We start from the raw sequence: 25,050 nt of genomic DNA on the forward strand, positions 1-25,050 counted from the left end.
GCTGTCCTCACACTTGGCTGTGAGGACTGGCGGACGTGCCACCGTTTCTCCGTGGCGGAGGAAAGAACTGTCACCACGCCTTCAGGAGGAGCTTCTTCTCGTCCAGGAGTCTTTTTATTTTTGTTGTTTTATATCTGCAAGCCACCTGCCATTTGAACCGGGCAGCGGCTCTCGAGTCCGGCTCTAGAAGCTCCGCGAGCCCTCATTCATTTGGGAGTACCGGCGTTTTTGTGTTGATTCGCTACAAACTGGACCGCAGATGGAGGCTGAAGTGTAGTGCTGGTAAGTAACGCTCTTGAAGCAACAATATCTATTTTGCATGTTGAAGTCTCCTCTGGCGCTCTCGCGCGCGCGCGGCCAGTTGCATTCACGCGCCCACTGTAATCAGATGATTGTGAAGTTTACTAGAGGCACGGCTGTGATGACACGGCGCTGCGCTCCTGCAGAACGCGCCTCGCGCCGCTTACTACGATGGAGACATCACAGTGAGTCAGCGATGACAGGAGCGGGGCTGGATCCTCTGCATCTTCTGACACATTTCAGACGAGAGCCCCGAAACGCGACATGGGATTATTTTAGAAATAAGCAGGTGTCTTTGACATGATCTTTAAATTAGAAAAACGCAACATCCTCGTGGGATCAAAAGGTCTCAATCAGCTTTTCACTGAAGGGCGCTGCAGCATCTTCTTAGTTTAAAGCTGCTTTTTTTGTAGCTCCAAGGTGAAACTAGTTCTGTCAGAAAACCACTTTGATTGGAAGAGATTCTTATGGTAGAGCCTCATCTGGTGCTGAAACCTGCTCCCACACCCGGAGCTCAAGTGTCTTCCTTGTGCTGCACTGCTCAGGCATCACATGAGCCCCTGAGATCAGGAACCTCTACCTCATCCAGCTATAGGTGTAACCATTCACTTTAACGATTTGATTTATATCATAATTTGTGGTTGGCAATATAATGTATTAATCTATATTGGTTCATTTTGAAAAATCCAATTCACTCACCTAAAATCAATAAATCTTTGTCAAAAAATTCTAGTGAAACTGCAGTGTGTGTAGGTGAAGTCTTCCAGATTCCTTGTTTTTTTGCAGGATAATCAAGTAAATATACGTACAAATAAACAAGTAAATAAGAATTAATGGCAAATCCATTCACATTTTCAAACACTTCCGACCACTGTTGTTTTTCTGCATCAAAATAATAATAAAGGAACATTATTCAAACATTATACCACACGTTTTTGCAGAATTCATTGTGTTTTTTTTTGGACTGTAATATTGACTTGATCATTTTTGTGCTGCTATCACATGTATTTTTCAGTTATTATGCTATAGTAACATAAATCTAGCATGCCTCAATCCAGATTGGATTTTTCAACAATTAATTTTATATTGAAATAATTTTATAATAGGTTCATTTAATTAACAATTTGCGTCAGACTCTAGTAGGATCGTATAAATCGGTTCATCAATTAAATGTTACACCCCTACATCCAGTTGTGTAATACCTACAGTTCTTAACTGATTAGATATTTGCTCACCTTCATTGGCCGTGTGTGCTTTCCCATACCCTTCTTCAATATCTGTTTTCTTAGGAATGCATGGAGGACTAAGCCATAAATTCATCCTCTGTACTCTAGGGTTCTTGACCTTGTTCACAACCACAAAGACTTTTTCCTGCTATAAGAATGAATTGGAACTGAAGAGACGGCCTTTGCGTTAATGATGGTGAGGGCCATACAAGTATGAGCCATCAGAGTGGAGGTCATGCACAAGTTGTTGGTAACAAGCGTGCGACAGCGTTGAGAATGTAGCAGGTGTGCTGGTAATGAGGGCATCCTTTAGTTTGACGTGAAACAGAGGGAGGCGGGTTCCCAGAGATGGAGGCCAGTGTGGGATTGTGTTGAGAGACAGACAAAGCAGAGTCTCTTCAGGGCAGGTCATTGGGGAGGAACACAGTAGCTGTTAGTCTGAATGCAATGACAGCTTTATCACTACTCGAAGGTTTATGCCTGTGTTTTTGTGTTGGGGGAGGTAGGGCTCTGTGCTTCTGTATTGTAGATCACTCACTTTTCAAGTCTACAGACATTACAGAATGGCTCTGCTGTCTGTGTTAGCACTATATGGAAAGAAGGAGTTATTTTTATGTAAAAAACAACAGCAGATGTAAAATCATATATTTTTGTACATTTGATTTTCGGTTTAAGTCACGGTGTTGTTCAGTTACGTCACGTTTCAGATGCTTTTTCATTGGGGTAGTTCTGGACTCCAACAAAATCTATAGTCTGCTCTGTTGGCAGGTGTGAAAGCTCACCTGAACTCGAGTGTGGTTCACAACAGTGTAAACTCAAACCTTAAGGAGTTATAATGCATTCATACCGAATTCTTGTCCTCCATTACTGTTAAGACGCCTGGTAGATTAGCTGCTGTATGCTCGTCCCAAAAATGCGGTCATAGGGAATGGCAACTCCAGGCCTTGGGGGCCACATTTCTGTATGTCTTCCAACATACCCTACTCTGGCATGTTCTGATTGGCTGGACACACCTGAACCAGGAAATCAGTCGTGAGTACTGTTTGACAACTGGAAATCATGCAGATACAGCGGCCCTCGAGGCCTGGAGTTGCCTGATGCTGAACTAGATGCTCCTTCACCTTGTGAAAGGAGCTACTGCCCAGTTTTCAGCCTGACCGCAACATGGAAACATTGAATGTATATCTAAATCTCACATACAATGCATTGAAGACACTGATGATGTTGAGGGATCAGATTTATTTAGAGAGTTTCCACGTCTGGGTTCATGAGATCATTCAGTCTCTCAGTATGGTGAGATTCACCATCTACTGCAGGAGATGTGTCTGGATGACGACCGCTTTTGGAGATACTTCTTCTTTGACTTTGCTGTCCACGTTGGTTTTGGACTCCACCAATTGATACCACCATCAACTCGTGAAAGGCCAAAGCTGAGTTCTTGATCGGTTGATGTGATACAAATTCTTTGCCAAAGCTCAGAAATTTGAACCTTCACGGCACAGTCATATCTGCATTGTTGCACCACCTGAAACACTCTTTCGCCAGGCCCAACGTTAAAATTGTGCCGCAGGTAATATCATCACATTTGTACATTGACTTAACATTGAAACTTGATGCTCAAGGGACCTTAGCCCACAATAACAACAAGCCCACAGCAATAACTCAAATAATTACAAATCAAAATAGCTTTTTAACCCACTTGAAATAGAACACACTCTTTGAACTACTGTAACTCTTTGACCATTTAAGCAAATTATTGCAATTTTACTAGTGCATAGCTGCTTTTCTGTGTGTCAGAATCTATTGGTTTACCTTCATTGGGTTAACACTCTAATACTGTTCAGTGTTACTGTCTCAAAGCTGCTTTTCTCTGCTTCAGAATGATCAAAGAGTTACGTTTATACGTAGATCATCAACACTGGAGCCAAAGCTCTGCTTCTAAAAGGTTAACATACAATTTCAACACAGAGGAATGTGTGTTTTATGAGAGATTACTCTCATTGTTTGTGTACTTTTTTTCCCTCTGTGCTCTGCTGATATGCTATAATAAAACGAGCACAGTCAGCAGTTCAACACATTGAAAATGTCATGTTTATTTACCAACGGCGTGTTTATTATTGAGTAACACTCTATTACACGTTCCCGTACGGCCACGGCCATGATTCTTGTGGTTGTTTTATTACCAGCATGTGTTTGGGGATTCCCAGAAGTTGCTTCAACTTATGTTGAGTTGGCAAAAACAGGTTGGAATTTCCTTTATTTAGCTTCTGTATATGTGAAACGGGCCAGTGATTTGAGATGAATGTTCTACCAATTTATGGACAGAACACTGTGATAGCTTAAGTCTCTGACAGCTCTCCACGCAGCATCTTCAGCCTCTGTCAGGAGGATGAAGAGGCTAAAATTGCTGACAGGTTGTGTCAGATGGAGTTCACGTGTTCAGTCAGTCAGGCTCTCCGTCCCCCAGAGACACACAGACAGGAGGGGGCAAACACGAGATCTCGATGGCACACAAAAGAAAGCAGGGGATGTCTCAGCGGAGGCACAACAGGTCTCTAATTACCCCCGCCCCCCAGCAGGAGCCTTGACTCCATGGAAACGCTCTGCACTCCCCGTGTCTGCGTGCAGTCGCTCAGGCAGCGGCGGAAGGTCAGTCTTCAGATTTGGCAGGGTCACAAAAGCAACGGATTAAGATTAGACCCCTAGTGTGTTCAGCAAACCATGGTGGAAGCATCTAGACTGATGTTGGAAGTGTCCTCAGCAGCAGAGGCCCAGAGCAGATGCTTAGAAAAAATGTGGGATCTGATTCGGGTACCATTTAGTATTAGTTCAGTTTGCTTTTAAAGCAAAACTCTATCTTTTTTTACTTTTTCATTCTTAATCCATGTTTTTCAAGCCCTATGCTACAATCACACCAGGCTTGAGACGCGCATTCTTGAACGCACGTTTAGCACATGGTGTTCACACTGGAATGTTATGACTCGATACTTCATATGTGAAGAGAAAATAGCCTCAACAGATTTGGATGTGTGTTATACTTTATTTGTAACTTGTGTTTGCCAGTTTGTATGTAACTTCAGATTTGTGCATATATAATAATGGATTTGGAACTCGTGCAATACATGTTGTGCGTAACTGTGTGTACTTTTGGTTGTGTATTCACATGCACACTCGAATATGAAAATATTACAAATACAAAATGCAATTTATGCAAACACAACTTGAAATCACACCACTTTAAAACAAATCCAAAACAGCTCCTACGCCTTAATTAAAAGAGATGCTGTCCATCACAACCCAAGTCCCCGATTGGTCAAAGTTTGACCTGCTTTAACTTTCAGCTCACATTCAACAGCCGCCCGTTTTGTCCGTAAAGCTTGAAAATAGTCATAGAAACATGTATAGTGACGCTTGAACGTGGAAGTTTTGGAAGCCTGAAACGTGCAGATGCACGTTTGCATAGGTGTACGTTGCTACTGTGTGAATGTAGCTTTAAGTGCATATTTTAGTCTGGTTTCAAACAACAGAGGGTTCGGGGAAAACAAACTGTTCTTTGGCCGTATTTGAAAAGGAAAATGTTAGATTTTTGCCTTTGCTTAGTACAAAATTAAGTTTGGATCAATTAAACATTAAATTAAAGCTATAAACTAGTACATTTATCACCATTTTTAAAATTTGTGAAAAAAATATGATTATTGTGTATTTATTTAAAAAAAAATTATTAAAAATTACGTGTTTTCAAGATTTCTTGATAGTAACTGGAGAAAGCTGGACTCCACGCAGCCCAAAGTGTAGGCGGACCAACCGAGGAACCCACTGCTTAACTGGTTCAGACCAAAGGAGCCGTCCCGGTCCCTGACACTTTAATGTGGTGGCCTCCTCAGGTGCTGCTTGTAATGAGCTGACAGATGCAGTTTAGCCGCGCAGGAGGCAGCTGTGGTGATATTAGCGGTGTATGGGTATTGGGTTTGCATCTGCTGCCGACTTGCTCATTAGTTAGCAGTAGCTGTTTGGATGAAGGAAGGGAAGTGCCGGTGCTGAGTGGGTGTTCAGAAGAGAAGTCTCATTTTAGAGCCTGCCCTTATTAAGCTGGCTGCTGCAGCACAAGCGTCTGATCACCACGTTCTGCTTTTCTTCCTTTTGCTTTGTGATTTGGTTCTGTGAGTGCACAGAATATTACATTGAACAGAACTCTGAATACTTAAAATTTATATTTTTGAAAACGATTCTACCACTGGGATAATTGGTTTTTATCTGTCACACAACATAAAAGCAAACATAAGTGATGTGACCATTTGTCAATATCAGGTGGTTTCAATTTTTTTCCCCCAAATCTGGAGACAACTAAGAAGCACTAAATGCTACAATTCCATAAATGACCACTGGGGGTTGGTTTCAAGAGGGAGCAACTTCCGATTGACTCCCATGTAAATAAGTTTGGTGCTAGAACAAAAGTTAACACACGTGCAGCCTTGTTCTATAAATTCTTATAGTCTAAAACTCTAGTTAATGTGCCTTTTACAATCTCGAGCTTCATTTTCACCGTTCAGAATTCTGTTGGTGATGTGAGAGATTATCCTGTCTGTGCTCACCATCCTCTATTTATCTTGCTTTGGTTTAGATGCAAAAAAAACCCTTTTTTGTAAGAAAAAAAACGAATAAATGTGTTCCAACCCAATTTTTTTTTTTTTTTTTTGCCTGTCAGCTTTTTTTGGACACACAAATATAAGTGCTAGCACGCACACAGCTGTGCTCAGGAATGAGCATGGCTACATATGTACGCTTTTATGGTGAGGAATTCCCAGCGTGGATTGCAGTGATGGAGCGGCTGGGTGTGGAACAGGTGTATGTGCGCATCCCAGCACAGACGTAGCGTGGGGAATTCTCCGGAAAGCGTATTAGGGAGTGTGTCCTCAATGACTTTGATTGGAGCCTCAGAGGGAAGCCGAGGAGTGAGTGGGGGGGAGGCGGGAATGCCTCCAATGTAATACAATCCTGCATTTAGCAGCTGGGTGGGTTGCATGTGTGCGTGCATTTGTTTCATCCAAGATACAAAGAAGTCATTTGTTGTCTGCAGCACTCCTCTCCCCTAAAAACATGCTTACCCAGCAGGCGTGCGGCGTTCTGCTTGTGCTGAAGCATGTGTGCATTGACACGCCTGGTATTTTGTCGTCTCTGCTGGCACCTCTGCCAAGTCGGCGCTGTGCAGTTCAAGCAGCCAGATTGCCTCTGCCTGGGTGCCGCAACGTCCAGCCCAGACGCCAGCACGCTTTTGGGTTTCTGTGGAGATTTGGGATGATGGTCTGGGCTGAAGGCCAAAAAAACCCCCATGCCAGTAGCTCCCACTGGCTACACAAGCTCTTACTGGGCCATCTGTAGCGGCGTCCTGAGTGGACACAGGAAAATAGGGCGTGGAGAGGCAGACACTGGAGGAGGGGGGAGCCGAGAAGGAGAGGATTTATGACAAAGAGGTGTGTTTACTTTAACTAAAGCCCCCATTCCTCTGTGAGACGACCGGACTGTTCAATCATTAACGTTACGAAAGCTTTCCAAGACCAATTTAGGTCAGAGCTGCAGCGCTCTTTGGTGCAGGGTAAGGCGTCAGGACCAAAAATAAGCAATTATCTGCTTTTTTGTAGAGCGCAGTCCCAGAATAACAGCAGTGACGTTAAAGGTGCCAACATGTGGATCTCTAATTGGAAAGGAAGTAAATGAGGAACTGGGGGGGGTCGGATGCTGTCTTCACAACTGAGACGACAGGTGATCAAAACGTTTACACTTAAAGAGCCAAAACAGACACATTTTAGTCAGTCGAGGCCATTGATTGTATTTGAGAACTGGACTGAGTGAGTGTTGTTGCCCCAGAGGATTGTGGGACTTTAAAAAAATAGAAGAAAAGTATGTGTGAACTTGCACAACTGCATTCATGGCTCTAGGTTTTTGGACTGGATGGACTGGTGCACCCACACTGGATTTCACATCCTAGTTAGCTTGCGCTGCGGCGTTGCTGGCTGCTCTGGACCGTCTCTACCACCGGGCTTTCAGGGGACCTGCTCCGATTACTTATAATGGTTTCTAATCGGGGCAAATCGGACCAAGTCTGTGCAGTTACTCCATGAATCAGGTCTAAACAGTCTTAGCAAAAAAGTTGTGAGCATTTCTGCTAATCTTCTCTCGTCATCTGAGGCTTCATCCACTCAGACATGACTCGCTGCTCCTTATGCAGATTGATCCCACACAAATACAAGAGTATCTGGACCAATCAGAGGCTGGCTTTTCACCATCCCTGATTGGTTTAGATCACAATTTGGTGTGTGTGTTGTTAGTAAACCTTCAGAATCTCAGAGATGTTTTCTGTTTTATACTTTGAGCAATTGGCCGCACCAATACAACATGAGATTTTTGTTTGAGAAATTGGACCCCCACGTGTGCACAAACCTGACTTACTATAACTTGTTTAATTTAAAAAGCCATCATTCTGAGCTTAACACTGGTCTGTGATGGTTAGCATCAGGAGTGAGGGCGACATATGCTTTTTCTTCATATGTGGTTAAGGCATAAAGACTCTTAGGGGGCGTGCCGCATCTGTTTCTGATCATCTGCAGCTCTGTTGCATTGCAGAATATCTTTATCTTGGTTGTGTGGTATTTCATAGTATGAAGACATGATCTAAAAGTGTTTTATCCGGTTAATTATAACAAAGTTTAACAGCTCTAAAGGAGCTCACCAGTTTCAGAAGTTAAAAAAAAACTGGGGTTTTCCCTTCAGTCATGTTTGGACATTTACCCAAAGCACCAGTGAATTAATTCAACTTTGCAAACTTTTTTTTTTTCGTAAGCAAATGTGTCTATTTTATAATAATAGTGCATTTCTGACATTTACATGTTGAAACTGACATTTAAATGTGACAGAAAAGACTCGAAGAACAGTTGAGGAAGTGTGTAGAATCTCTTCTGAGTATTTAATAAAATGTAATTTTTTGATGTCTAGTTATCCTTTGTTTGACATGTTTTTATGGATGTAAACTATATATAAATATTTTTTTCTTGATTCCTTAAAATAAACCATTTCTAATCTAATAAAAAAAGAAAATCTAGAAACAATACCCATCATCCTTTCATATCAACATGTCATTATTAATACTGAAAACTCAATAAATGGGTTAAGTATTCAAATTAAGAAATTCCGACCTGATTTTGAACAAATAAATCTTTTGATTTTGCCACATTGACTCTGGATGTTTATGATTGACAATATAGCTATTAGATATTACTTTGTTAATATTTTTGTAGATAAAATGTGTGTAGGCGTGTCAAATAGGCGGCTTGATATGAAGGAAACTTGAGATGTACGATAATCAATATTGCGTTGACGATATGACTTGCTCTACATAAACATATTGCAAAACAAAAAAACAAACAAAGTAGAGTATTGTCCACATTAACACAGTTAGCCGTGTTAGCATATTCACAATACCTGTAATTCCCAACCTTGTTAGTAACTTGGTTGTAAGTCATTTCAAATGACCTTCATCTACTCAAGACGAGGGCATCCTACATAAAAGGGCTCCATTTGATTGGTCAGTGACGTGAAAAAAGTCCCTCCAATTGATCAAACGTGCTTTATTAACTGTTAAATATTTTGATCTGCCATGAGATTGTATTACCATAATGTGTGTTAACATTTAAAGTAACCATTTATCACAGTTTATGCTGTCTTTTGATATCAAACAAGCTGAAATTGTGAAGATGATAAATTTGCTATTCATGGTGCAGGCCTTTGTCAAATAATATTTCTCTATCTATGAAAAAACATAATAATTCTTTAGTTTTATAGCTGGTTAATATTGCAGTATCTCAGGTTGACGACACATTTTCAATACATTAAAAAAAAATTGTCCCTTTAAATGATGCATATTTAAAACCATCCTTAAGTGAAAGCTATTATTCTTAGAAAACCTTTTAGTGATTTTGTAGGGTCCCCCGCTTCACCCCCACAAAGAAGCTTAACTGTTCCCCTCTGATTCTGCCAGGTCAAAGGTCAGACGGTGCTTCGGTTTGTCCTTAATAAGCTTCTACTCTTAATGGAAAACTGCTTCCAAGGTCGATTGTTTTCTTCCATTAACCCCTGGATGGAAAAAAGCTGATGTGTCAGCAGTTCTGCCTCCACACACACACACACATGGTTGTGCATTTACTAAAACAGGTTTTGCAGAAAAAAAACAAAACAAAAACAGACAAATAGGTTTTGTAAAAGTGAGTCTGGAAGCTTTGACAGCTTGAAACTGCTGGATGAAGACAGGAATGTCTTTGTGTTATGAAGACACACCTTACACTCACACCTAACACACACCTAACACACAGCTCTGCTGTCAGAGGTGTCGATGGAGACGGTTTCCCGACTGCGCCGTTCTGTAAATCACAACAGAACAAAGCAGGCGGATCCCTCGATGGCGGTGATAACAGCCTGACAGATCGTAAGACAAAACACACTGACACTCGCCCAATGAAAGGGCCCTGAACAATGGCGCTCCCCCAGCTGTCTAGACGGGGAACAGAGCCGCCGTCGGCTGGCTGCTGGAGACCTCAGGGGGGATCGGTGCACGTGTCACCACACTCACCTGTTCTTAGACGCCCCTGCTTTCTCAATCTGTTTTTTTTTTCCACGCAGCATTGATGTGTTTTGACAGCACAGCTGGAACACGGATTAATCATGTAAGACAAAGGAACTTTCCCACTGTAAGGAAAATATGCAGTATGACTGCAAAGATACACACAGGTGTGAATTGTGCTCCATCCTGGTTAAGACTTTTTTCTATTCTACAAGTTATGAGATGATTATTTTAATTGATGTTAAATGTGGTCAAAATTGCCTCGTTTTTTCCTTTAAGTAGCCTTACACTGATTATATAGAACCCCAATGGAGTTAAACCATTATCTTCAACTGCTGCATGAAAAAACTGATTTTATTGCATGGAAATGAAAGCATCTCTCTTTTTCCACCTGCTGAGGGTGCAGACACTTTATTCATCAGCTCTTAGCATTCACCATGCAGACTCGGCAAACACAGTAGCATCAAGGTTGTGTCTTCATAACGTTTGCTATCATGGATTTTTGTTACTTACAAATACAAAAAATCGTCTTGAATAGTGATTTAAAGCATTTTAAGACAAAAACAATACAAAAAATTAGGAAACATATTATTACTTTGATGCTTTATTTTGTCTTTAAAATAACAGCTATTGTTTATTGAAAGTTTTGGTAGCATTGGACTTTTTCAAAGGCTTATAAAAACAATTTCTGATCATTTTCGTGAAGAAAAATGTCTTAGTGAACTTAGTGGCACCAGTGAAAACAAACATGTAAGTGAAAAGTTTGGTTCACAAGTTACCACTTAAATAAAAGGCCAACACAGACTTTTTTACCACTTTTGCTGCATAGATTGGAGCTAAATGAACCAAAATCGTGATGGCAATGAACTTTTAAACTCTTCAGTTGACTTTAGTCATTTTATGACAAATACCAACATTTAGAAAAAAAAATGTTTTGTCAGCATCTAACATGTAATATCCACTAATGTAACAGATCCAATTCATTCAAATTGAGCTTTTGTGCTTTGCATCCTATTTTTTCTTCTATTTCTCTCATTTATTTTCACTTTAAATAGATTAAATAAAGACATAAACCAAGTCCTTTTGGCAAATGACTTCTATTTCCAAACACTTGAATGGAGATATAGTATATTAGGACCTTTAAACAAAAGAATAAGCTTTAACTGAAGCATATTTCTATTTTTAATTCAATTTAAATGCTGTGTATGAAGACTTTTTTGAGCTATTATGTTTCTATAAAACTCTAAATTAAGCCTACATTTTATTTTAAAACAACATTGGTCAAATTTTTGTTAATCTATTATTTATTATTTTTTTATTCTCTTTGGCGAATGTGGGTCATAAAACAACATAAGTAATAAAATAAATTGGCAACAGACATAAGAGACTCCAAGCTGCTGGAAAATTTGACTTTAAAGACCCACTCGGATGAAATTTGTGTTTTTTTTTTTGTTTTTTTTAACAGGTTTTTGTTGCCTTTTTCTGCCAATGGAGAACATATTTAAAGAAAATTAACCTCAAAACTAGCAGGAGAGGGTGTTAACAGAGAGCTCTCAGCATTGGAGAGAGGATGCTCTGTGCCAATGGTCCCACCACAACTCAGAGGCGAATTTCTAATGAACTACAGCTACCCTGCAGAAACTGTCACATCAGTTTTTTTATATAATTTTGGCCAAGAAAGAGTTCAGAAGATGATCAGAGTAGGGTTTAAAAAGAAAACATGCAGTGGTGAAAACGATGCAGCTACAAAACACTCTCTCTGCTTTTCTTTTCTTAACAATATCACACTGTCTTTTGACTTTGGTAAAGTGTGGCGGCAGGTTTTCCTGCAGGTGTGGAGTCTCACACAGAAGCTTCAGCTTCTCTCGCAGTCTCCACTGACTCGTGTCTGTCTGTAACCGAGTGACTCTCCTACAGATGACTTTTTCTGCACTGTCATGTGTTCCATGAGGCGGAAACGGCACATTTAGAGTCTGTTGGCTGATTTTAGTTTTTTACTGGTTCCATATTGTGGAAACATGCTAACTATAACTGTCATGGAAGATTAGTCAAAAATGTTAAAGTGAAAGAATTTAAAATGACATAATGTTGATTCAAATGTCAAAATAAATGTGTTCAGCATGAGTGAAAAGCAATTATAAGATGCAATTCTTCTGACAACAGTACACTGTAGATCCAGGAAGCCTAGAGTGTGTTTGTGTGTTCATTTTTACAGGAGGTGAGGGGTTACTGCGAGTCCAAAAGTGTGATGCCTCTGGGGGGAAAAGCTGTTACAGAGACCGCCTGCTCTGCTTAGATTGCTGTGAAATCTAAAAAGCTTGGAGAACAGTCTGACATGAGGAGAAATGCAGCATTAAGGGACCAAACCAGTGTGCTGGTAATGTTTCCTCCCCCAGGAACACAGTTCCATCCTCTGTGAGAGGTGCTTTGTGGCTGTTATTACCTTATAGTGCAATAGAAAATGAGTTACACGGCTGACTTTGGCACAAACGGATCTGACAGAGACAGAGCTGGAATAAAATACGCAACAGGAGTCCAAGAAAAGCTGGGAACTGAAAAAAAAATAGAGGAGGAAGCAGAAGAACAAAGGAAGTGGAAACTAAATGGAGGAAAACACCGGCAGTATGGTTTTGGACAGTAAAGTGCTCTCATTCATGCACACACAGCTGCTGAGGCACAAGGGGAGGTTTCCTTATTTCCTCATCACCTACAAATTTACTGCAGGATGCAGAGACAGAAATCCCAGAGACACCTGCTGATCGGGCCATTCCTGCTGTCAGTCCTGAAGCAAAAGAAACCCCCTTCATTTATCATAAAGCTTCCCTTTCCTTTCTATTGTTTATACATATTGTTATTAAGGAAACCCGTCCAGGTTTGAACCCTCTGAAACAACCTTCATTCTCAAGAATAGAGTCGAATATACAAAGAAAACACCAAATTGATTGGATTTTTTTAAATTAAACATCTACTACTATGTGTAAGCCTTTACATAAATAATACATTAAACTAAAGAAATACTGAACTACCGGTATATGTTTATATTTTGAGAATTTTTTTTCATTAAAAAAAGCAACTGAATGCTATTTTAAAGGCAAATTGATTTTTAAATTTGATGAATTGATATGGCTTAATAAAAATCCATTGGATTTTAATATTGGATTTTTCATTCTCCCCTCGGGAAGAATCAATCAAAGCAGGATTCTTTTATTGCTTTAAAGATGAAGAATGAATGATGAAGACTACCACCACAGTTCTTCCCCACATTATGATTTCTTCTCCTCGGTGGGACAAATTTAAGCTACAGTCACACCCAGGATGTGACGTGCACTCAAAAACACGCATTCTTGAACGTACATTTCAGCCTATGGTGTTCACACTGGACAAGCAGGGAGGGGCTTCTTCTTTTTCTTCTTTTATTATTTTTTACTATAAATGTCGTTGCGGTGCAAATCGCTCAAATCTGGCCCCTGGCTCTGTTCCAATACATGAAAGAATTGGTGTCATATGAGGGAACAAACCACAATTATTAATTTCTCCTCAATTATCAATTTTCAAATGGTTGGCAATTTTGTGAATTCAAGACGATATCATCCATTCGTTGCTACCAAATCTGAGTCCCTGATTGGTCAAAGTTTGACCTGGTTTAACTTTCAACGCACATTTTTGTTCATAGAGCCTGAAAACAGTCCTAAAACCTTCCATAGCTACGTGTGAATGTTAGAGTTTTGAACGGGGAAGCCCAAAACGCTTCGATGGTGTGAACGTAGCTTCAAACTTGCATATTTTATTGGTGTTTTGCACATCCTCCACATTCACAACAGTGTGCATTATGGGAATCATGGTAGCGGGTGGCAGGTGCGTGTGAGTAGGTGGGGGAAGCCATTAACCCCCCACGCTCGCAAAGCTGACTTTCCACTCCCCTCCTTACTTGTGGGCCTGCTTGTGGTCATGAAGGTGAAGAAGGGCTCAAATGTAGGTTATGAAGCAGACCTCATCCTCTCCCAGGAGATTAAGTAAAGCTGATATTTTTGTGATGCTGGTGGGAGTTGGATTTAATAGCCTTGAGATGAGGGTAGCTAAGAAACCCCCCTCCCCTTGTGAATGTATAGATGCCAACAAACCTGGACTATAACCTAGGATCCTGATGATGTGACCATACCAGGTTCTCAAGTGTCCATCCACACTTCAGATTTTTTTTGGTGTATTTTAGTTTAAAAAGTGTGTTTTTTTTTATATTATTATTTTAGCCATTGCCTCAGCCGCGAGTGGCAGGAAGAACAAAATGTGTTTAGCACTGAAATAACTTCCTTCATGTTGCTTGAGCTCCCACCGTCCACATGTGGAGGTGTTGCTACGAAGACGGAAGTGAGCTTTGGTGATTTACAGTTTCCTTTTAGTGTAGACATTTTTTATTATTAGAAATGAATTTTAAATATGTGGAAATACAAAAAAGGAATTCCAGCTTCTGTTCTTCCAGCTTATAACTTTCACTTTTTATTTCCTAAAGTGTTGGAGGTCATTGTTTTTTAGTGAGCAAAAGTGACCCGTCAGAGTTTATTTATGATGCGTGATACGCAGCTTCCATGAAGGAGAACACATACCAGACACTTTTGAAGGACACAGAAACTGCAACCGTCTCCACGGCGACTGGGTAACCCATTTTGGTTCTCTCTTTAGAGGGGAGTCATTTGGGAGTAGGGGGGCGCTACGCAGAATGTGTCAGTCACAGCCGTGGGTCATCGGAAAAATGTTTGCTTAAAAGATCTGGGGTGAGAGCTGACACATTTAGATCAAATGTTTTGGAATTTTTATTCACGCTTCCAGTTTGATTTCAAAATATTGTGTAGGTCTTTGGTTTTGAGGGCATTTTTGTGTCGGCTGCTAACAAACATTCAGGGCATCAAAATAAATGGACATCAACAAAGACAAATCTGGAAGATGAAAGACTAGGAGCTTAAGATTCACAACCAAAAAGTTGCTTTCTTATGGAGAAAAACTTGGTTCATGAATTAATGATAAACATATCGATGCCTTCAAAAGTTATTTTGGATAGTTTTAAAAGTAAATTATTTATAGACTTTCATTAGAACTTGTAATGCTCACATATATTTCTATATCAATTGGTAAATAGTTTTTTTATTCTTGCTTTAAGACTTGCTGAGCCTAGTCCTGATGAAGTAGCTGATCTTAGACCTCCACCTGGTCTGTCATTCAGTCCACATTTTTTATGCCCCACTAGAGTGAGGCAGTCTGGGCCGTTTCACAAAAGGCCGAATATCCGACCCTCAATTCCTGGCCAAGAATCTGCTCTCCCTCCCCCTCTAAGGCTCCAGGGGGAACCTGCATTGTCCGATAACTCCGCATGCTTCAATAAACTCCTCCTGGGGTGCTTAATTGGTGCCCCCACCACCAAAACAAAGAGCCACTTTGCTTTAGACAATCCATTATAGCTGAGGACTTCGAGTCCTCCGTCACTGTTGGGTGACGAGTCCCTGAGGACAACCATGACCCAGAAAGACTCAAACCTAAAACGCAGAAACTGATTTATGTCAATTTGATTATCAGTTTTTTGGATTTCTGCTTTTATTTATTTATTTATTTATTTTTTGATAAACAGATGAGTGACTTTATCTGTCCTGGTATAAAAGCAAACAACAGAATCTCTTTTTTAACATAAAATTTGGCATTTTCACCAAGTTGCATTCTGGGATTTTTTTTATTCCTGTTGATCAGATGTGTTTTTAATATGTGAAAAGTCCTCAAATACATTATCATCAAAACAACAAGTTATGTTAATCCTGTATTGGCACAAAACTATAGTCTTTGAGGTCAAAAAGTTTCTGTTTGCTTCCGCCTGACCCGGTTCTGTGGTGTGTTTTCCAGTCAGGAATGCCCCAGACTGTGTGCTCAGGCACCATGTTTACCACTCCCACTGGCTTCAGCCCTCACCTGGCCTGTGCTGAACCTGGGGAGGAGGAGGAGGAGGCCCCACAGGAAGCTCCGGGGCCCGGGGCCTGTTTGGTCGAAGGGCCCCCCATCACCTCGGCGTCCCTGGACACCTTGATCCAGAACCTGGTGCCTACTGCTGATTACTACCCCGAGGTACAAGAGATTATCCTTCATAAGGGTCTCTCGTCTTCTTTTTTAATCTTTGTGTCCCATCACATGTCTCTCTGCGTCCTTTGACAGAAAGCCTACGTGTTTACTTTCTTGCTGAGTGCTCGTTTGTTCATCCCGCCCCCGGAGCTGCTGTCCAGGGTGTGTGAGCTGTGCATCAAACAGCAGCAGCTGGACCAGAGCCCGCTGGACACGGTCAGCCACAAACACGTCTCTGCTAACTAACGACTTCTCTGCGTGACACTTTTTTTAAGATCTCTTTGTACTGTTTGCATTGCACAAGAGCAGACATTTATGAGGCTCGTTTGCTTCTCTAAATAAAAGGCAAAAGTGCGAAAGTTTGGCCCCAAGATCCTGCAGCTGCTGACAGAGTGGACGGAAACGTTTCCCTCCGACTTCAGGGAAGAGAAGATGGTCGGACAGCTCAAAGACATCATCCACAGGATAGCTCCGTGTGACGAGGTGTGACCACACATTTGTTTTTCTGCTGTAATTTTAATGGAAGGAAATTGCTTAGATTGTCAAAGAAAAAAAAATCAACTTGAGGTTTTCTCCTCCGGTTGTTCAAAAGTCAAGCTTTCAGTGAGAAATCAAACTGTGGTGAGAAGTAACGAGGAGGAAGATTTCAATGTCCTCTGTGGTGAGTAATGGAGCGAGCAGCCTCCCTCCCCAGAAGGAAGGAGCAAAACTGCAAAGACATTGATGGTTGTTGCCTCCAGGGAAATAGAAAGAAAGGGATGAGAGTAAAAGAAAAAAGGGTGAGGGGCGAAGGTGATGATAGCGAGAAGAGAGGAAAGGCAGGTGGGGAGGATTGTACTTCTGCTTGCAGCTGGCTGCTCTCTGCATGTGGAAGCTGTGGGTCACGTGTGAGACAGAGTGGCCCCTAGTGGCCCCTGTGTACAGTCAGCTGCAGGGAGGAGAACATTCAGGAATCTGAACACCATGTGAAAAGCTCGTCTAAATTCTATGGAGCCCTAGACATGACATTAAAAAATAAAATACAATTAAGTGTTCTCTTAGATTAACATTTTGTGGGCACAAATTCTTTTTTCATGGCCTCAAATTTGTATTTAATGGGTACAAAGCATTTTGAGGGCACAAAAGGATATTTTGTGAGCAGAAATTAGTATTTGTGGGCACAAATTAACATTTTTGTAACATTTTGTGGGCTCAAATTAGCATCTTGTGCACACAAACTACCATTATAGTGGCATCTTGTGCACACAAATTAACATTTTGCAGGCACAAAAATCATTTTAGTAAACTTTTATGGGCACAAATTAGCATCTTGTGCACACAAATAATCATTTTAGCAGCAATCTGTACGCTGAAATTAACATTTTGGGCACCATTTAGCATTTTGTGCACACAGAATAACATTTTGCAGGCATAAATAACCATTTTAGGAACATTTTGTGTGCACCAGTTAACATTTTTAGTTAGTATTTTGAGAGCAGAGATGAGTACTTTGTGTACAAAATTTAGTATTTGTGGTCACAAAAAGCTAATTTATTCCTATTCTTATATTTGCATGGTAAGATTGACATTGGCATTTTGTGGCCACAAAATTCTAGTTTGAGCCTACAAAATATTCACTCGTGGTCAAAATATATATATATATTATTTTGAGGGAACAAATTGTTTTTTATGTCATTTCCAGAGCTTATATATCTGTTTTGGGTGAAAAAAAGCAGATTCTTCATGTGTTCTTCTAACAAACTTAACAGTAGGAATACATTTTTAGCTGTTTTATTTTAATGTTTATTCTAATGTTTTATTTTAATGTTATTAAGTGATATGTTATGTAAGTGATATGTTATGTATGTATTATGACCTGATTGCTTGAAATAAACCATTTCATTCATTCATTCATTCAATGTTTCTAAGGAAGAACCATTAAAATCTAATTACTTTAACTATATAGATCTTTAGTTATATTTGACATTGCTAAATTCAGGCTAAAACATTTTTTAAAGCATTTATTTTTTATTCTCTCCTTTAGTCTGGCACTGTGTTGTCATTTTTGTCCCAAAAGCTCCAAATCGGAAAAACACTGGAGCAATAAAAAAAAAAATAAATAAAAAAAATGTTGGTGGAACTCCAGTCATTAGAACACATCTCCAGTGCTGTCTTGGGTGTTAACATGTTGGGAGGACAGGGATGGTTTGAGATATATTCCACAGTGAGTGGAAAATGTCAACACCACCATAGTTATCTTCTCATCCAGAAGCCCGTTTGTCAGTGATGAATGATTCCTCCCCTCTGCTTTCAGGCGTACTGGAAAACCCTGAACCAGGTGCTTCAGAAGCTCAGCCAGAGGCTGGATCTGATGAGCCAGGAGGAGGAGAGCATCATCAAGGTCTCCCTCAACGCCTCCTCAATCTCCGATAAGCTGGCCGCCTTCAAGACCAAGCCCCCGCCCATCCAGAAGGACATCCTTTCCATCTGCAACGACCCCTACACGCTGGCACAGCAGCTCACCCACGTGGAGCTGGTGAGACCCCGGGAGGGGTGTGTGAGAGGGAGGGGCACGGCAGGGAGGTCACACAGGGGTCACCGTGGGAGATGATAACATGGATGGACAAGGAGGAGAGGATGTCCGCGGAGCGTTAGTAAGGATGGAGAAGCATGAGTAGACATTTAGTTCACATCCAGATCGTATAGATGAAGCACAGATGTGATTGGAAGTGACAGGCAGGAAAGAGGGAGTTTGTGGTTAAAAACGAGAACAAAAGGTCCGCCCTCAAGCTTTCACCTAGACTTTCACATGTCATTATTTTTACCCAGAAAAGTAGCAATAAAATAATTTAAAAGAAACAATGCGCTGAGGGCGTGCACACATGGGATTTTGAGGGAAATGCGTTCCTGCACCCTCGCCGAGGTGGTGACATCACCCCAGAAGGCAGCGATACGCCCGGGGCGGCCAACAAAGAGGAGAAGACTGCAGCAGATGTATGTGACCTGACAGCTTCACACTCTGACACACACACACAAAGACCGAGGCAGGGAGACGGAGAAGCCATGTGATCTACACACATCCCGGAAGTGAAGCTTTTGCTTGTAGGTTCCCATCTGGAACGGTCGCCATGGCGTTCTCGGTCTGCAGCGGCTTGTTTTGGAAGAAAGCTGAAAGAAGCTCCATGAGTCACTGTGGTGTTACACTGTTTGTAGGAGTCAACATGCTTTCAAGTGTCCCTTTGGAAATATGAAGCCAATGAGTCGCATCATTGAGTCGTTACTTCCTTTTATTGATCGGCTTCCATTAGTGAAATGAAAGAGGTGTTGATGGGAATCCCCCATGGGAGGGATGGGCTTCCCAGTCACACCTTATAGTGACCTGCATTCATTTAGTTTTTTTAACAATTAAGTACATCTTTAAATATCTGCTTATTTCAGTTCGTGTGACTAAACAAAACAACTATTTCTGTTTTTTCAGGAACATTTGAGCCACATTGGACCCGAAGAGTTCGTTCAAGCCTTCGTTCAGAAAGACCCGCTCGATGGAACGCTGGTAAACTGACTCTGTAGTCTTATTTTCAGGTCATCTGTGAAGAAAGTAACCTTAAAGAGAGTTGTTTTTAAGTTATAGGTTGTGTCTGTGGTGGATTTAACTTCATCCATGTCTTAAAATGACTTATCTCCTCCAGTGGCGATCATTTTTAACCTCCTTTAAAGTCCCACTTCAATCATGTTTTGATCTATCTTCAAAAAGTGGTATTTTAGTTAAGATTTGGCCTTTTTTTTAGCCAAACTCAAAAAAAGTGTCATTTTGTAGAACATAGTTTCTGCAGAGTGGCAATAGTTCATCAGAAAGAGTAAGCATGCACTTATTTCCCATCATCCATTTGTTTACACGCTCTCCCGTTAGCTTACAGTCCCTCACAACCATAAGCCAATATTACCGGTGCAAGAAAAATGGCGAGAAATATTGGAGCCATCCAGTACAGTTTTAAGACAGATAGCAGCTCAGGCGAGGAAGACTAAGATGTACTTGGATCTATTTGGCTGCAGGTGGATGCATCATAGCCGTAGTAGCTTCTTTATAGCACCTACATTTTCTTCCAACAGCATTTTATTTTTGCCCCTAATTCACAACAATTTAAATACAGAAAAACTTAGAAACTCAATTTTAAGCTTAATTTTCTTTATAAATTATTTCCAGCATTAGAAAAATGCCACAAGAACATGTTGAAAATGTGGGTTTCATCAAGGTAGTCTTTAATCAGAAAGTTAAATAAATAAATTATACCAAAATCAGTTTTTTTATGAATACTGTGACCAGGCTAAAAGTTCCCATAAGCAAAACAGCTTTATAAAAACTTTTCTTGACAGCAAAATCTCCATTTAACAGCCTCCTGACATTCAGAAACCATTAAAAAAAAGCAATTTATCGATTTCATCCACAGAAAGGATGGTAGTTCTTTACTAAACTTTTTTCCTTTTTTCCCTTGATCTATTTCTGTTTTTTTAATGCCTACTCTCTGAAGCAGAAAACGTTGTTTCTATTGGGTGATGTTTGCAGAGTCCTTTCATCAAGGATCCATAAGATGCTCAGTGTAATACTAAAAATAAAGGCCACTTCTTCAAAAGCTACTAATAGGAATATTGACCTACAGCCATTTACATAAATATAGTTTACATATTTATCGTCAACGATCAAGATTAGTTATGATTAAAACAAAAACTTTTTTACTTTTGTTTTTTTTTTTTTTAATAAGATTCCCTTCTTGCTTGTGCTTTATATGTAGCAACCCGCATATACCCATAAAACTGTACTATATTGAGATTGTTTTGATGTTTTCTGACTTTATTTGACTTTCTGGCTTTTAAATCTCCTGCTAAATGTAAATGAAAATATGTGATATGGATAAAATTAAAATTTATATGTGGAAGTAAGTTGCTTTTATCCAAAAAGGAAAAAAAACATATTTTTTCTAAATATTTTCCAACCTTAAAATGATCTCATTTGTCATTAAAAGAATAATAGTGTTCAAATCAGAATTACTCTTCTGAACAATTAGAAAAAAAAAGATTTTTGGAAACAAATTTTTATTAAACTGTTACAGTTTTGTCAAAGTTTCTTACAAAAACTTGTGAAATTGAAGGAATTTTAATAAAACATGTACTTAAGAGTGTGAAGGGACTGATTGGGTTTAGAATGAACGATCTGACAGTCGCTCCACAGAAAACTGAACAGAAATTGTTTTGTAAAAGAAAATCTAATCTTGATGGTCTTAATAATGCATCTTTTTAGAAAATGTCAAACAAAAGGAAATTGTTGGGCCAAACACCACAAACAACACAACACAGAAATATCACAAGTCAGAGCAGAAACGAACATTATGCAACTTCTCCATCTGGCCTCAGCAAAGCCATTCCATGCCGTTCTCTGTCTCTTATCGTTTCTGATCTGACTGTTGGTACAAAGAAACATCTCATGGTGCTCTCAAAGTTTTAAAAAAAAAGTGGGAGACAAAATTATTTCATATCAGAAATTCTTACCCCTTCTGCATCTCCTGCTTTCTCCATCTCTATTTTCATCCTTTCAGCTCCCATCTGTGTGTCTATCTTTCTCTTCATCATTCTGTTTCTCCCGAGGTCAGCCTGTAGATGGGAAGCTAATTAGTGTCAGCAGAAATCCCTGTGGTTGCACGTTCTATACTCATTTACTATGTGTGTGTGTGTTTGTGCAGCCATGTTTTGGTGACCAGAAGAAGAAAACTTCGAATCTGGAGGCTTATGTCCGCTGGTTCAACAGACTCTGTTACCTAGTTGCTACAGAGATTTGCATGGTGGGTAATTGTCTTTTTAACAGTTATTATTACTTAAATTGCTTCCAAATTTGGTAGAATCATTGTAGAAGGTTTTGCTCCAAAAAGGGATTGTTACTTTAAAATATATTTGTATATATTCTGACTCTAAATCTCATTGTGTTTGTTTTTCATAGTAATATGATTTATAAAGTAATAATTAAGAATTCTTTTGGAGTACCACTGCCCCCTAATGGACATGTGTTGCTACTGCAATCAAATTGAGAATATTTCATCAGTAAAAAATGGCAGATATTTTTTTTTTAAAAAGAGAAAAAAACAAAACGTTTTACAAAAACAAAAGCACATATATATATGTTTTTATTCTTTTCTACAGCCAGCAAAGAAGAAGCAGAGAGCTCAGGTTATAGAGTTCTTCATCGATGTAGCCAGAGAGTGTTTCAACATTGGAAATTTCAACTCTCTTATGGCTATCATCTGTGAGTAACTGTTTTCAGTGTATTAGCCAGTTTTAAATCTACCCTGTTATTAAAAAAGAAAAAACCTCTCCCCCTTCTGTAGCTGGAATGAATATGAGTCCCGTGTCACGCCTGAAGAAGACTTGGGGCAAAGCCAAAACTGCAAAGTTCTTCATTCTTGAGGTAACAAAGCTCCCATATGTCATTATATTAGAAGTCATAGTTCAAAGCTGATGGGTTCTGTTGTTGTATTTGGCTCTGACAGCACCAGATGGATCCGACAGGAAATTTTTACAACTACAGGACCGCTCTGAGGGGGGCTGCCCATCGCTCCCGGACTGCAAACAGCATCAGAGAAAAGGTACAGACTCTACTGCCGGTACTCCAAATGTTTTTGTTTACATTTTACACTTTTTTACAAGTTTTTTCTCTTTTAAGTCATGTTTTGATCTATTGTAAAAGCATTCCCTGTGGTCTTTTAATTAGAAATATGCCATTTTGGTCAAAATCTTTAAAGATTCCTGAGTTTTATTAACCTTTTCTGTTATTAAATAAGAACAATGTGTCAGAATATATTAAAATTTTATATCATCAGCACAAAAAATAACAATGCAATAAAAAAACACCAGAAATAATACTAAAAATATAAGGAACTGTAACAATTCAAGAAGTCTAGATTCTAAAAGCTGAAGTTTTCTTAGTGGAAGGTTTAAAGGAAGTAGCCATCAGAGGGATCGACTTTCTAAGAGAGGATGGAAACTTCAAAAGATTTGAGGTTTTTGAACGTCTGCACTGCTGGGGATTATGGGAAAAAAATCTCAGACCAGGTACAAAACCACACTTGGTTGGAAATGCAACAGAACGGAAGTCCCACTCAGCTAAGATCAGCAAGAGGGAACTCTGATTTTTCAGAAACATAAATATAATTTTCATAATTGAAATTAATCGTTAACTCAGCAAACATCAATTTAGGATAGTAGCATCAGCCTTTTTTATGGTTTCAAAATAAAAAATCTCCATCTGCTTCAAAATTTTGTTCACTATTGAGGACAATAAAGTTTTGTCAACTGCACTACAGAGTCCAGTTACTGCTACTCCTCCAGAAATGCCCCCGCTTTGTCTAATTGGTTTCATGTTTTCTCCCTCAGATTGTGATTCCGTTCTTCAGCCTGCTGATAAAAGACATTTATTTTCTGAATGAAGGCTGTGCCAACCGCCTGCCCAACGGCCATGTCAACTTTGAGGTGTGTATGTTTTAACTTTGTCGATTTTTTTTCCTTTTGCACTTTTATTTTTTTAGCACCTGAAGATACTATTGTCTTTTATTCACACAGATGAATATGTTCTATATTATGATGTGGGTTTTTCCATTTGTTCGTCTTGTAGAAATTTGTGGAGTTGGCTCGACAGGTTGGAGAGTTCATGACGTGGAAGCAGGTGGAGTGTCCGTTTGAAGAGGATCAGGCTCTCCTGCACTACCTCCACACTGCTCCCATCTTCAGTGAGGACGGTGAGGACCAGACGAAACGTCCTCTGTCTTCAGTTGTTTTACTTTTGGGTTCATATTTTAGACGAGAACTGCAGTTGAGCTTTTCAAAGAGGTTGTAGTTAGAAAACTTTTTTCTCCTCCTTCCTGCAGGACTTTATCTTGCATCGTACGAAAGTGAGAGTCCAGAGAACCAGGTAGAGAAGGACAGGTGGAAAGCCCTCAGGTTAGTGTGTCATAAATAAGCCCTAAAGTGTAACTCATCTTTCTTTTTATTTTATTTTTTTAACCTTTCACCTTTGCCCTCAGGTCAAACGTCCTGGGGAAGACATGATGGGCTGATGGGAGCTGAGCCCCCCTCTCTCCTCTCCATCTAAAGGAGAGTTGGATTTCTTTGCACTAAACTGAACTGTGAAGGAACCTGAAGCTGGTACTTTGGTGTTTTGTTTTATTTTTATGAAGAGATGGTGAGGAGGGGGAAGGACAGCAAAAAAGGGAAAATGGGAGATAAACGTGAAAAAAAGGTTTCAAAAGGTCAGTTCAGGACACCAGTTTGTGGAAGAAGTTCTTGCATTTTTACTCTGTGAATACAGTTTTAGAGGACAGTTACAGGGATCAGCCCTTTTTAAAGTGAAATTCCCACTGATGCTGTTTGATGAGATGTTCTCCTCCCCTCTTCCTTCTGAAGCCTCTTTTCTTGACCTTGTAAAGTACTGTATCAATGGATGAAAACCACATGAAGGGCGCTGGACTGCCCTCATCTGTCATTACATTTTATAGGCTAACTGAAGGAACTGAGTGTGTCGCTGATGGTCAGAGTACACCTGTACTGATTGTACGGTGGCCCTGAAGTTCAAATCACATCAACATATGAAAGATCACGACAATTAAAAAAGCAAAACAGATAATAATAAAAAATATATACATTTTAAATGTCGAAACATAAATAAAACATTTTCTTAAAACTTTGTTAAATTGAATTTTGATTTCTGGAAATTAGTTTTGTTTTCTGAAAGGTTCCCTTTTTATTTATTTCAATTATATTTTGGTTTGTAGAATTTTACTTTGATTACTTAAAATG

At 39.8% G+C, this 25,050-nt stretch overlaps 1 protein-coding gene across 2 annotated transcripts; it reads left to right on the forward strand.

Moving 5' to 3' along the window:
* LOC112153102 (ras-GEF domain-containing family member 1C) lies at positions 1-24,395 on the forward strand. 2 transcript variants are annotated; one of them, XM_024283008.2, is made up of 14 exons: positions 1-282; positions 16,021-16,239; positions 16,327-16,449; positions 16,579-16,716; positions 18,527-18,748; positions 19,691-19,765; positions 21,948-22,046; positions 22,402-22,504; positions 22,587-22,666; positions 22,749-22,844; positions 23,632-23,727; positions 23,870-23,993; positions 24,123-24,195; positions 24,279-24,395. In XM_024283008.2, the coding sequence occupies exons 2-14, from the start codon at positions 16,027-16,029 to the stop codon at positions 24,301-24,303; spliced, it is 1,467 nt and encodes a 488-aa protein (XP_024138776.1). In that variant the 5' UTR covers positions 1-282; positions 16,021-16,026; the 3' UTR covers positions 24,304-24,395. The 2 variants fall into 2 exon arrangements, with proteins under 2 accessions (XP_024138776.1, XP_024138777.1); XM_024283009.2 differs by lacking the exon at positions 1-282 and adding an exon at positions 13,948-14,906.
* The last annotated feature ends 655 nt before the right edge of the window (positions 24,396-25,050 follow it).

This window comes from Oryzias melastigma, linkage group LG10, assembly GCF_002922805.2.
Source record: "Oryzias melastigma strain HK-1 linkage group LG10, ASM292280v2, whole genome shotgun sequence".
NCBI lineage: Eukaryota > Metazoa > Chordata > Actinopteri > Beloniformes > Adrianichthyidae > Oryzias > Oryzias melastigma.